Below are 13,558 nucleotides of genomic sequence, written 5' to 3'. Positions count from 1 at the left end.
GCCCGCTACCCCTCTCCATCCGCCGGTGCGCGCCCGCTACCCCTCTCCATCCGCCAGTGCGCGCCATCTGTGTGCGCTGTCTGTGCGGCGGTGTCTGCTCCCTGCTCCTCTCCGTCCACTGGTGCGTGCCGTCTGTGTGGAGGTGCCTGCCCGCTACCCCTCTCCATCCCCCGGTGCGCGCCGTCTGTGTGCGCTGTCTGTGCGGCGGTGTCTGTTCCCTGCTCCTCTCCATCCGCCGGTGCGCGCCCGCTACCCCCTCCATCCGCCGGTGCGCGCCATCTGTGTGCACTGTCTGTGCGGCGGTGTCCGCTCCCGGCTCCTCTCCATCCGCGGGTGCGCGCTGTCTGTGCGGCAGTGCCTGCTCCTGGTCCTCTCTATCCGGGCGCTCGCCATCTGTTTGGCAGTGCCCACTCCCTGCCCTTCATGCCGCTTCCGTGCCATCAGGACTGCTGCTTACAGGTCGAGTATCACTGGAGCCTGCAGGGTGGTGACATGTTGGTTCTGGATGCCTCCTTCATTGGTCAGCCGGGATGCTTCCACAGAGACACTTACCCTCACCAGCTACTTGGTTACCTGGAGGTGCAGTCATATCCGGAAGGCAGCATAACAGTTAATTCTTTCCTTTTATTGACTCACTTTCAAAATAATGAGACAGTTTCCAGCATCCTTCATTGGGAGGAGGAACCAGTGGCTCCCCCCCTGGTGTTATTATAAACTGACGGATTTAAACTGCAATGAAAACATACCAATTATGCTTTTTTGGACAGTTGTCCCGTATTTGCCAGTCACCTGGCTAGTAAGGGACAGAGCTGGGCTCTGAACCACAGCCTCCTCCTGAGTAGATGGTAACAGTAACAGGTCGAACAAGACATCAAATGCTACGTGAAGGTGGTTCAGCAGCGCTGACGTCAGACAAGAGAGATGGAAGTCAGACACAGCTCTACGATGGAGAAGCTCATGATCTAGCCATCAAGGTGACAGTTTATGGGCAGATGCACAGTCCTGAATCTGTGACCTAATGAACGGCCACAGACTATAAAGGGAGAACCGGCAGACCTGAGGAGAAACCGACAGCCCCGCAGTTGCAGGTTCACACACCCTTCTCCGTAAATTGCTAAATTAGGGAGAAAAAATTAATAAGGATATTATAGAACACAGTTTGAAAAGATGATCTCATAAAAACTTGTACTTACCACCAGTTTAGGGAATATGCGTTATTTATTTATTTATTTTGGGACAGACAGAGAGAGACAGAGAGGGACAGACAGGGACAAACAGGAAGGGAGGGAGATGAGAAGCATCAATTCTTTGTTGCGGCTCCTTAGTTGTTCATTGATTACTTTCTCATATGTGACTTGACTGGGGGGGGGGGGCTACAGCAGAGTGAGTGACCCCTTGCTCAAGCTCAAGCCGGCAACCTTGGGTTCAAGCTGGTGAGCCTTGCTCAAACCAAATGAGCCCACACTCAAGCTGGTGAGCCTGCACTCAAGTGGGATGAGCCCCTCTCCTCGCTGAAGCCGGTGACCTCGGGGTTTCAAATCTGGGTCCTCAGCGTCCCAGTACAACTCTCTATCCACTGCGCCACCGTCTGGTCAGGTGGGAATATGTGTTATTTTCTAGCCCACTTTGAAACTTACAAAAAGTGATACTTTGTATGTATATGTATATATTTTAGGTCACCAAACAAGTATCACCATACCAAGAGAATCTCTGCCAACTCTAACTTGTGGCATTCTCTGCCCGTAATGCCACAAGGTTGGTAATCAATCACTAACTCCCCCCCCCCCCCCCCGGAAGTCTCTACAAGCTACTGGATTTTTTTGAATTTTAAAACATACTTCTAACTATTTCATAGATCCCTGAAGAAACTGACATAGAAATGACTATTTAAAACTGAATGACAAAATAACATCGCATATCAAAGCTAACAGGATGCAAGTAAAATGGTCATTACAGGGAAATTTACAGCTTTAAATGCTTATGTTGGGAGCCAAGGAAGTACCTTCTAAAGTGCTGATCTAATGGTTCAACTCAAGAGGTTTGGTGAAAACAAAAACAGAACAAATCCAATGAAAGCAGGAGAGAAATTACAAAACGAGCATCCATGCTGAGTAAACAAAGACATAATAGAAAGAAAGGGTCAGCCAAATTGTTCGGCAGGAGGGTCCCAGGTCTGCAGGTCCTGCTCCTCTCCCTGGCCCCTCAGACTCAGTTGAGCGTCAGAGCTGTCTCAGGGCTGTGGTTCCTCTGGGAGCCGGGTGTGCTTGCTGGGCTTGGCTGCAGGCAGGTTCGGGCTGGGCGGCAGCGGCCAGCCTCAGGCCCTGGGCTGAGCTGTGGACCCCAGCGTCTTCTCTTCCTGCGGGCAGACCTGAGAGAAGAGGCAGCAAAGAAAGGGGTAAGCAGTGCCGGTCCTGTTCCTTCCCCCAAAGCCTCCAGCCAGCGAGCTGCTCTGGCCCCGGGGAGGAGCGTGCCCTGGGCAGAGGAGGGTGTGCACAGGGTGACCCTCCGCCTGGAAGCGTGTGGCTGGGAAGGACGCTCTGCGGCACACCACGCCCTGGCGTGTTCTCCCGGCTCCCTGGGCTTGAGCACAGGAGTTGTGGCAGCTGGGGTGTGGTCCAACTCCCAGGAGAGGGGAGACCAGTCACCATGTCCCAGCCTTCACGGGACCACTTCTCCCAAACTGGCCACCTTCCCTCTGCTGGTCCTCCTGGGACAGTTAACTTAGCTTATGTCCATGAAAGGCTCCGACATGGATCAGGAGAGGGCGTGGATTTGAAGGCTCCACTGCACCCTTTGCCGAAGCGCGTACCCTCCCTGTTCCAGGTTGTCCCCGCCCCTGTCCAGCACAGCCCGTCAGAAGTCCCGCGGTAGGCGAGGCCCAGTGGTGGGTTCAGGCAATTCACTGAAAATGCTGACCACTTAGCAATGCGCCTGATTTGAAAATGAGCCCCTTTCCGTGATGAATTCCCCAGAGAGAAATTAGTCCAAAAATTAAATTTCCTTGCAGATTGAAGTCCAGAGAAATTAAACTCCAAAATCAAATCTTCTTGTCCTTATGAATTAAAATTCAGAGCCCCAAATTCTCAAGTTAATGTCTAAAGTAAGATTTTCTTTGCAGTTTTTTATACAGCTGAGCCCCCATCAGTGGTCCTTCTGCCTGGGAGTCCCCCCGGGATGGGCTGTCCCTCTAGGTCCCGGCCCTGTCTCTCTCACTTAAGAGAGGTTGTCTTTTATAGTTGAAATATGTGGCATGCAACACAGTGTACCGTTCTGAGCCTTTCTAAAGTTACTAGATTTTATTTTTAAAGAGCAGTTTTAGGTTTACGGAGGAATTGAGCTGGTAGTCGAGATCCCTTACGCTCCCCACCCCACAGTCTCCCCGCGTATCGATAGCTCGCGTTGGTGTGATCGGTGCGTTTCTTACAGTTAATGAACCAGTATCGATCCATGATATTAGCTAAAGCTCATAGTTGACACTAAGCTTTCCTCTTGGTGTTGTATAGGTTTTGTCAAATGCTTAACGTGATACATCTACTGTTACAGTATCCTAGGCCAGGGAGTAATCTCCCCGCCCTCAATGTCCCCTGTGCCCCGTTCTTCCCCTGCACCCGCCTGTCCACCACCAATCTCCTCACTGTCCTGAGGCTGTGCCTTGTCCAGGGTGTCAGACAGCTGGAATTATGTAGTATGTGTTTTTTCAGACTGGATCATTTTACTCAGCAATATGCATTTTAGTTTCCTCCATGCCTTTTCATGGCTTGATAGTTTGTTTCTTTTCAGTGCTAAATAACATTCCCTTGTCCAGATGGACCAGAGTTTGTCCCTCCCCTACCGAAGTGCATTGTGGTTGCTTCCAATAAATAAGGCTGTTGCAAACATTTTTTGTTGGGAGTTTTGTGCAGACATAAGTTTTCAGCCCTGTTGGGCAAACACCGAGGAGTGCAATTATTGGATCATCTGGTGATGTTTAGTTTTGTGAGAAACCACCCACGTGCCTTCCAACGTGACCGCACTGTGCTGTTTTGATTGTGTTTTTCTTTTGGCAATAGAATTATTTAACCCTTTCAGTAGTGAGTTTGTTTCATGCTTATTGACCCCTGGGCATGAGTATTTTTTTCAAAAAATGAAATTAGTTCCAGTTCCAGTTTTATTAACTTAAGATCATGTTTGTTTGATAACCAATTTATGGAAACAAGAACATACATTTGCCTTTTTTTAATGTTGCTGTACACATTTTTAAAATAAACACTTTTGTATTATCGTACTCTGGATGGTCAGGAGGCACAAGGACGTACATGAACATTCATACTACTCAAAAGGTTAAGAATAAGTTAACTAGTTTACTGCTTTGTCATTAGGCACTTTTTTGGGGGGGTATTATTTCTACGTTATAGAGAATGTTTAGGTTTTCTTTGTGGTATAATATATAGTCAGTTGAGTGGGGATCGGGGCAGTGGGCCTCCAGTGGCCCTGTGACTTGGTCTAGTCACTTGAGATGTGACCTTGGGGAGTGGCCTGCACTGCCTGACGTCACTACCGCCCTGGCCTTCGTCCTGACTGTCTGCTGCTCCTCCACCCTGCGAGGTGCCCCTGTAAGTTCTCTTGCCGTGGCTGGAACCCGGTCTGTGCAGCTGGCCCTCGCTCCATTCCCCTCGGGCCCGGTGCCCACCCCTGCGTCCCCTTTCCCAGTGCTGTGTCCCGTCCTGACCCATCTTTCTCTTTCCGCTGAAAACGCTGTCCTGGTCCTGAGGGGAGCAGAGGGGACAGCACAGGGTGGCACCCATGGGGCTCAGGCCACTGGGGATGGGCGGAGGACCTCGGCCTAGGCCTGGGGCTTGCCTGGGGTGCCAGGTAAACATTCGCCCCTTGCTCCCCAGAGTTACTATTCTGCTCATTGGGGGCTTCTTAAATCGGGGTTCGCTGTTGTTGGGAAGGGGGAGGAGTGTTTTGAACGTGGTCCCAGCACTGCTGTTTTCTGTACTTTGTCTAATAATAGTGATTTCAGTGGCATTCTTGTCAATTTGGAATTGATCATGATGCCATTTGGACAAGGTGCAGGCAGGGGGGTGGTCCGGTGCTCTTAGTAAGAAGCCTGATAGCCTGAGGACGCCTCGGTGGGGCCTGTGCTCCCCATGGGGCTGGTGCCTGGTGTATTCTAGCCATTAGGCTGGGCTGGGGGAGGGGTGACGTGGGGAGGAGGAGAGGGGAGGGGAAAGGGGAGGAGGTGGGGGGGGGGTCTGGGTCTCCGTGGCAGCATGTGCTCAGCTCTGCATGTGTGAGTGTGAATACTCTGGTTCTGATCGGAGATGCTGACTGGCTTCTCCTTCATCCCTGTGCGGCCTGGAGAAGTCTCCCCGGCCAGCCCTCGAGGGCCCCTGTTCCCGCCCAGCACGGGCTGTTGCACGAGGACTTGTTGAAAGCCGTCAATCTTCTTTGGGGAGGAATTTTCCTATATATTGGAAAGAAATGTAGTCTTCTGAACACCACTCTTCGCTTTGTTAATTTGGGTATTTTATGATGTTTTTTGATTAATGTGTTTATTAAACTGAAGCTACGATGGAAGCAGAAATTAGCAATCACGACCAGAGCGGAAACCTCTCCGATGTGCGGAGATGATAAATGACTCCAATTACATTTGGACTCACTCGGGGCCTCTCTGAACAGGGTCTCCTGGCTTTGAGCTGAGGTTCCTGGTGGACCCCGGGTTCCTGAGGCCTGGGGAGCGGCGCTGGTTCTGCCGCTACCTGGCCGCGCAGACGCTGCAGGTCGACGTCTGGGATGGAGACTCCTTGCTTCTCATCGGATCCACCGCCGTGCAGATGAAGGTACCGGCTCCCCCGTGGGCCAGGCGCCCTCAGGGTGGGCATCCTTTCGAATAGGTCTGTCCACTCGTGATGTCGGTCATTGTCCAGCACTGAACTGTGGTCTGGCTTCCTTGTTCACAAATATACTGCTTACAAAAATTAAGGGATGTTTTAAGATGAATATGAAGTGATAAAAAAAAAAGAAGCATTTGATTTTTTTTTTTATTAAACAAGAACATCAGACAAACAAATGACGAGTTAAAGAAAGTTGTTCAGTTATGCAAATGAGATGCAAAACCAATCTTTATTTCATTGGTGAAAATGCACTGTACAAAAAGGCTGAAAGTACTGGGGTACCTGCGCGTTCCCTGATCCCCTCATTTTTGTAAGCAGTGTACAAAGCACCACCGAGCTCTGCCCTTCCCAAAAGGAAACGATTTCCACGAAGTCTACATTCTCTGCTGCCTGGCTCCACTCGCCCAGGTCTCTGTTTTTCCTACAGACCAACTGGCCCCATCACATCACCTGCTGTCCCTCTACGGGGAGGCTGTCCGTTCCCTGAGAGCTGTCCCAGGTCGGTTCATACCCCGAGGGCCTGGCCCATCGAGGGCTGCCTCCAGTGGGCAGCAGGGACCGGTGTGCAGTGCTGGCTGAGGCCCTGTGATCAGTTTCAGGAATCCTGCTTTTCGAGTTCCTGTTGGAATTAGGATTGAGTCGTGTCTCCAGTGGGCTTCCCATCTCTTCATGCACATGGATCTAAGTCCACGCGTGAATCCCTCTTCTTCCCCCGGGTCTCTTCACCCTCTCTGCTCCATGATGGGGCCCCGAGGGTCAGCGTGGAGTTGACAGGGGAGCTCCGGGGCCCCTCCCCCCAGCACCGTGACGGGCAGTCCTGAGAGTGGTCCCCGCCTGGTGGGGGTGCGAGAGGAGACTGGGCCACAGCAGAGCTGCCCGTCTCTCTCATCCTCTCGTTTCTTCTGTCCCACGTGGCCCCTCCCATCTGAAGGCCAGCGTGGCCCCCTCAGTCTCTTTGCCCGAGCCACACCCCGGCAACAGTGGCGTGGTCACAGAGACCTGCAGAGCCAAGCCCCTGAGTCCCTGCTCCTCAGCGCCCTTCACTGTGGCAAGTTCACAGCCCCTGGATCACGGTGGCCAGGCTGTGTGTGGGGCTCCCCTGACACCATGTCCTCTTCCTCTGGGACGCTGGCTGACCCGGGCTGTGTCCCCCACGCCCGTGACCCATGTCTGCCCCTGGGGTGACGCCCCAGGGGATGGGGAGGAAGGGGGGGAGTGTGCATAAAGCACTGGGGCAGGGTCCAGGCGCGGAGAGAACTCGACCGTGTCAGCTGATGTTCTCATTGGTCATCCTGGTTCCTCAGTTCGTGCTGGGGCTGGCACAGGCACCATGGGGTCATTGTGGCCACTGCTCCTCTGTCTCCTGCACCAGCAGTGACATCCTGGAAGGTGGGAGTGGGATGGTCACTGTTTCTCTCTAGCATGGTCCTAAGCCACATTGGACACTGCCTAGCAAAGAATGACTAACCAGAGGGAGGGAGGGAGGGAGGGAGGGAGGGATGCCTGTGGCAGTGCTGGGGCACAGGGAGGCCAGAGAGCAGCCCCAGCGGTGCCACCTCGGGACCCTTGGTGGTGCCCCTTCGTCCGCGGTGGAGCCCGCCTGTCCCCATATACTGTCACACCTGGAGACAGGGAGTCTTATCTCTTCTTCCACGAATAGACTCTTAAATGCTGCCATGTTCATTGACACAGACTTGGATAAATTAAAATTTTCTCTTTAAGAATAAAAGGTCCTTAACTTGAAAGCTGGCATAGCAAAGATGGACTGTTTACTAAAGCAAAGTGACCCCCCCACCCCCACAGGGAGTCCTGGTTGGGAGGTCCTGCAGGTGCTGTTTGCAGACTTATTTTCTTGAGGCACAGACACATTGTAGCTCGTTTCACCTGTCCCCTCTTGTGGGACGTTTAAGTGACTCTTCCTTGTCACAAATGTGGCAGACCATCTTGAAGTTGCCTCTGCCCACATCTGCAGCTCATTTTCTGAGGGTGACGACCACACCACATCCTTAGTGTGACAGTGACGGCTGCCACTAGCGCCCCACTGCTGCTCACTTCACTGACCCGAGGCCGCATGGAGGGGCTCCCTGGGGTGGTGCCCTGGTGTTGACCCCGGGCTGAATCACATTGCCCTTCACTCAAGAATCCGTGGGGAAGGCCCGGCCAGCATCAGTGATGTGGTTTTCAGAGGGAGGTGGTCCTGCTCCGACTGTCCTGACCAGCTGTTCTCCTCTGCAGCACCTCCTCCGCCAGGGGCGGCCGGCCGTGCAGGTCTCGCATGAGCTCGAGGTCGTGGCCACCGAGTACGAGCAGGACGCGATGGTTCTGAGTGGAGATGTGACCGGATTTGGCGGCGTCAAGCCGATCGGGGTCCACACAGTGGTGAAGGGCCACCTGCACCTGACCCTGGCCAATGTGGGTAAGAGTCCCGGCAGTTTTCTCTGGTCTCGTTTCATTTCCTGGGCAGCCACCCGTCTTCCCAACAGGGACGTGAGCTCCCTCAGGGCACCGGCCATACTGTGGGCATCATATGCTCAGGAATTCAGAAAAACTCTTACTAGCTTGACCGCTGAGCCTGCCCTGGCACCAGTTGTTTGGTGTTCCTGATTTCTGGTCAGGATTTGGGATTGTTAGTTGTCATGGCTTAGCCTACATTTTGCATCTCGATGCTGCCTGCTGTGACAGTCCTCAAACACAGTGACCATGAGCTTTTCACTGGGAGCATTACCCACGGAACTGCCTCGTGGAGGGGGAGCGGAGGGAGAGACCTTGCTGACCTTCCACCCAGCGTGGGGACAGGGATGGAGGAAGATACCTCTTTAGAGCCCAACACCTTGACCTTACGTCACACGGTGTCCCGTGAGTTGCTCCACAGGGAGACAGTGCTGAGCCTCCCCCTCCCCTGTGCAGGGCGTGACCAAGGCCTGTGACGGGACAGGAGACAGAGCCAGCTCAGGGCCGAGACCCAGTAAGGGCTCCTGTGGGCCGGTGACAAGCCCACTCAGCCTTCCCTGAGGGGACTGTGGGGGGGGGATTGGGGTTTTGGGGACAAACTTGAAAGCTGGATGAACCCACGCTGTTGGGGTTTGTGGAGCTGTGTCTGTTTGGACGGGGCTCAAACCGCGGTTGTTTTATTGGGGAACTTTCTATTCCTCAAAGCTCAGCCTGAGCTCAGCGGCCCGGGTCCCGTGGGCCACATGGCGAGCGTCAGCACGGGGGCGGTGGCGGGGCAGCAGCAGGTGCGCACAGCTCATTAAGTCGGGGTTCGAGGTGGCTGCCTGCTTGTTTACAAACGCAGGATCCACGGCACCTGGGAAAATAAACAGTGTGGAAACAGCAAAACTCAATTAGGACCCCGAGAAATCAGCGAGCCACATGTGAGTCTCAGACATTACTCAAGCCCATCGGACCCAGAGCTGCAGGAAGTGTGCTTCCAGGACCGTGCTGGTTATTTTTATGTTTAATTCGCCAGCCCACAAATGCGCAGTGACTCCGGGTGTTAAAATCTTATCTTCAGAAGAAAGATTAGCTCCATTATGTGTTATCTTAAATTGTCGTTTTCATGCTTTGCCTGCAAGAGAGAGATAAGCTCATGGGAAGGAGAGTCTGAGACACCCTCTCTCTCGAGGCTGCGGTGCAGACATGCACGGGAAGCAGTTCACAAAGGCACCACCGCATGCAGCCTGTCCCCATGTGGCATGCCACGGTTTTTTCTCTGTGAATTTTGGCTTTTTTTTGGGGGGGGGGGGACTGTGTTGTGGCTTTTATTCTTTTACAGACCTGGTTGTTCTGCACCGAGTGGTAGGCACAGGTCAGTGGGGTGGGTGATGGCTGTGGAGCCATCCAGTGACAGCAGAGTCCACGCCTGTGCCCGGCTCCACCTCCCCTGGGCAGCGTTCTGAGCCTCCTGTGTTCATGGTGCGCGTGAGGCCACGGGAGCCTCGCTGCCGGCGCCCCGGGTCCCCTGTGGCTCTTTCTGTGGGAGAGCGCCGTCCTCGGGCTCGGTGGCTTCCTGGCTCAGACAAGCTTTCTGACGCTACCAGCGGCCTGCTTTGCAGCTGTCTCTCGGTGACCTTTGGTCACACAATCGTCGCAGGAGCTGTGTTGCTTTCCTTTACCCAGTGAAGGAAAAGCTGTGCAGTGTGACCACTTGTATCTGCGCCCTTCCCAGCCCCCCCCACCCCCCAGTGAGGCAGGGCTGTCCGGAGCCCTGGGTCCATGCTCACGTCCCCGTGTTCTCGAGGGTGAAGGGCGACCGGGGTGTGTGCACCATGACTGCGGCTTGGGGTCAGACAGTGGTGGCGTGTTCTGCCCCGCGGCATTGTGGAATAGCGCACGGCTGTGTCAGGAGCCCTGCGTGTGTGAAGGCTGTCGACTGCCATAGCAGATTGTTGGTCCCAGCTGTGACCTCTGTCTCACTGAAGGGGAAAAAAAGGGCAGTAATTTCAGACGCAAAACTGTGCCCCGATGGAATATGGCATCTCCGCCCCCCCCGTACGGTGCCCGAGTCACTGTGCATGTGTAAACACAGCTTCTCTGGCTGATTATCCCATCCTGTGAACAAGCCAGTGCTCCAAGGTCTATGCAGGAAGCCCGGGGACACCCCTCGTCTGTCCAGGAGGGGACCACACGGTCCTGCTGGTCCCATATGCTGCAGTGACAATGGTCAGTCGCCCTGAGAGCCCGAGCTCAGAGCATGCTGGGCACCTTCTGCACGCTGTCTGGCCAGGTCCTGACCTGCGGCGGTTCCCTTGGTGTCTGCGTGTCTCTGAGGTGCAGAACGGGCTGTGCTCATCTTAGGTAGATGTCTAGGACCAGAGGCGGCCTTCCCTGCCACGCAGGGGACCCCTAGTCATAGGGTTGGGGGTGGAGAAAGCTGTGGGATATTTTGGCTTCCTTCTGTGAGGCAGGAGCCCACTGTGCCCACAGTGAGTGCAGGTGGCATGTGCCCCCTGCCAGGTGACTGGGCAGTGGGTTCTCGGGATGGGGCACAGAGCTTGCCAAGGTCTGTGGGGCCACGCACCCCCCCTGATGTGGAGCAAAAGGTACAGAACCATGAGCCTGGACCATCTCTGAGCTGGTGGCTGGAAAGGAGGGCTTGGGTCAGGTCGTGTCACCCCCGTTGCAGAGACAGCAGGGAGGTGCAGGGGACATGAGGCAGAGCTGGCGGCTGGGCCCAGAGCACACTGCTGTCTCTACCTGTCGTCTCCCTCGTGGATCAGGGGCTCCTTGAGGACTCTGATGGTTCTTGTGGCCATGTTCCTTCCGGCAGTGACCACTGCCCTAGCCTGGCGGTGGGCAGGTTTGCCAGCCTGGGAGCCCAGCAGCTCGGAGCTCTGTTCTGCTTGGGTATCAGGTGAGAGGAAGCTCACGCCCATGAGGGGTGCTGACACCAGCTTCTTTCCTTTGGGACGAGCGTGAGGTCCTGCGATGACAAGAAGCTGTCAGTCAGGGTCAAACTAGGTCCCATGGGGACGAGGTGACTCTGCTTTGGCTGAAGATGTACTGACCTCATCAACTGTGTACTGCCCGACCCCGAGCAGAAGTCCACGCGGAGGGGGTGGGGCTCCCAGAGGGGATTCCGTCCTTTCTGAGAGGCGTTTCTGCGGTAAACATGCGTCACCCCGACGCTCAGACGCGGGCAGGTCAGCAGGTGTGTTCCAGTTCAGCCTAGGGAAGCGGGACGTGGGCTTGGCCTCTGGGCCTGGATCCGTCTGTCCCGAGCGTCATGAGAACAGCCGAGCAGACTCCAGGCCGCGGAGGCCCTGTGCCCCCGGGTGCACGTGGAGCTGGGCGTCTGCCCAGGTGCGCAGCGGCCTTCCTCGAGCACGGCGACACTCGGGGCCCCGTCGTGGGGCTGCCAGGCGGCCCAGACGTGAGAGGGCAGACACTGCACGCAGGCTCCGGGCGCCGTGGGCTTTCTCCACCTGGGAGTTCGGGCTGCGGCCGAAAGGAAGGAGGGAGAGGGAACCTGAGAAGAAGGAGTCGGAGGTGAACAAGCTCCCACCCCCGTCTCTCACTTGTGGATTTAAAACCGAGCGTGGACTCTGGGGTTAGTGGGTCTGAGGCGTGGCTGGGCCATCGGGAACCTGGACCCCTCCTGGGGCACAGGCTGTCCCCTCAGGCTCGTGTGTGGCACCAATGTCCCTGCCGGTGTTTTCACGCAGGTCACCCGTGTGAGCAGAGAGAGAGACATCCCAGCTCGCTGCCACCCTCCAGGTTGCGGGTCATCTCGAACAACGGAGCCAGCCGCTTCAAGGGAGGCAGCCTCCTCACGCGGGGGGGCCCGAGACGTGAGTGGACCGGTGGGCGGCTGGGCCGTGCACGGGTGTGGTTGGCGTGGGCTGGGGCGGAGCAGAGCAATGGGGAGAAGGCTGTGTGTGTGTGTGAGTGTACACATGTGGTGGTGTTCATGCCCCTCTGGACCAGGGGCAGGGTGGTGGCTGCCAGCGTCCTGCCGAGGGCCCGGCCTCAGGGGGCCTACGGGCCACGTGGGTACACCGCGCTCGTCAAACCCGGCGCTCTAGACCGGGCTCTGTGGGAGCCGCCTGGTATTTTGTGGGGGAATTACGGTCCTGTGAGTGGCGTTTGCTTTTGGTTAGTGGCTCTTCTGCAGGGAAGAGGAAGTGAGGTCAGGGTGAACCCAGACTGATTTCCAAGAGGGAATCTGAACCTCCCGTGTTGGGAAGAGGAGGAGCAGTAGTTATGAAGCTTGGGGAATCAAGGCCGGGGCTCAGTGACGGTGTTTCCCACAGCAGAGAAGTCTTTCTGTCCTGTTAAAATGACCCACAGACCTGAGTATAAAACATGTCATTGGGATGAAAGGTGGGACGTGTCCTTTCACGTAGCACTTCCGCGCCCCACCCTGCACGCCTCGGTGACCCCCAGTCTGCCCTGAGCTCCCTGTGCTGTCGATCCTCTGGCTCTGTCGACCTTGGACCTGGGCTGGGCTCTGGGAGGGAGTTAGGGCTGTGGCCGTGGGACTCTGGTGCCCTTGGGTCCATCTCGGAGGGGCGCGAGGATCTCACGAATCCCCTGAAACTCCAGCCAAAACAGTGGGTCCTTGCATGTTCTCTGGGGGTGGGGGTGCATGCTCACCCGTGGCCCATGGTCCAGGCAGACTGAGAGTGGCTGGACCAGCTTCCTCGTTTCCGTGTTCCAGGAACTGAGGCAAAGAAAGGTCACACGGGGCTAAGGGGGAGGGTGTTTCCTGCTCTGGGGCCAGTTTCTCCATCCCCTGCTGGCCCCTCTGGCCACCACGCGAGTGGATGCAAGTCAGGGAGGATTCCCAGCCTCCAAACAGGCTGAGAGTATTTGGGAATCTCGTGGCCTGGGGGTCAGGGGTTCCTCCAGGCAGCTCGGGGTGGTGGGTGAGGGTTTGCTGGCTGAATGGATAACTCAGGAGTCATCAGTCCTCTGGTCCCTTCTGACCAAAACCAGAGAGCAGGTGCTCCATCAGAAAGCCTGGTCTTCCTTGGGCTGGTTCTGGGGTTAGGACGCCGTGTGGTTTACGAGGGTTCTCAGTGCTTCCTGGCTCAGCGGAGCAGTCCGCGCGGTCATGGGACCACGTTTCTGGCTTCTCTGGGACCGGGAGAGGCGTGGTTGGGGGGTGCTTCTGAGTAGAGCGCTCACGATGACCCCTCAGGCTGCTGGCCTCCTCTCCGGGTCCCTCCACGCAGAGG

The 13,558-nt window shown here is 55.8% G+C and overlaps 1 protein-coding gene across 1 annotated transcript in view; it reads left to right on the top strand.

Annotated features, from left to right (window-relative positions):
- The window catches only part of NPHP4 (nephrocystin 4), an 86,962-nt gene that overhangs the window by 60,401 nt on the left and 13,003 nt on the right, over nt 1-13,558 (top strand). The window contains exons 17-19 of the mRNA XM_066374881.1: nt 5,665-5,825; nt 8,115-8,295; nt 12,044-12,169. Coding sequence (XP_066230978.1) covers nt 5,665-5,825; nt 8,115-8,295; nt 12,044-12,169 — 468 coding nt within the window. The remainder of the gene's footprint in view (nt 1-5,664; nt 5,826-8,114; nt 8,296-12,043; nt 12,170-13,558) is intronic.

Source organism: Saccopteryx leptura, chromosome 3, assembly GCF_036850995.1.
Source record: "Saccopteryx leptura isolate mSacLep1 chromosome 3, mSacLep1_pri_phased_curated, whole genome shotgun sequence".
Lineage (NCBI taxonomy): Eukaryota > Metazoa > Chordata > Mammalia > Chiroptera > Emballonuridae > Saccopteryx > Saccopteryx leptura.
Note: the sequence above shows the minus strand (reverse complement) of the source record. Positions and strands in the feature narration are given on the sequence as shown.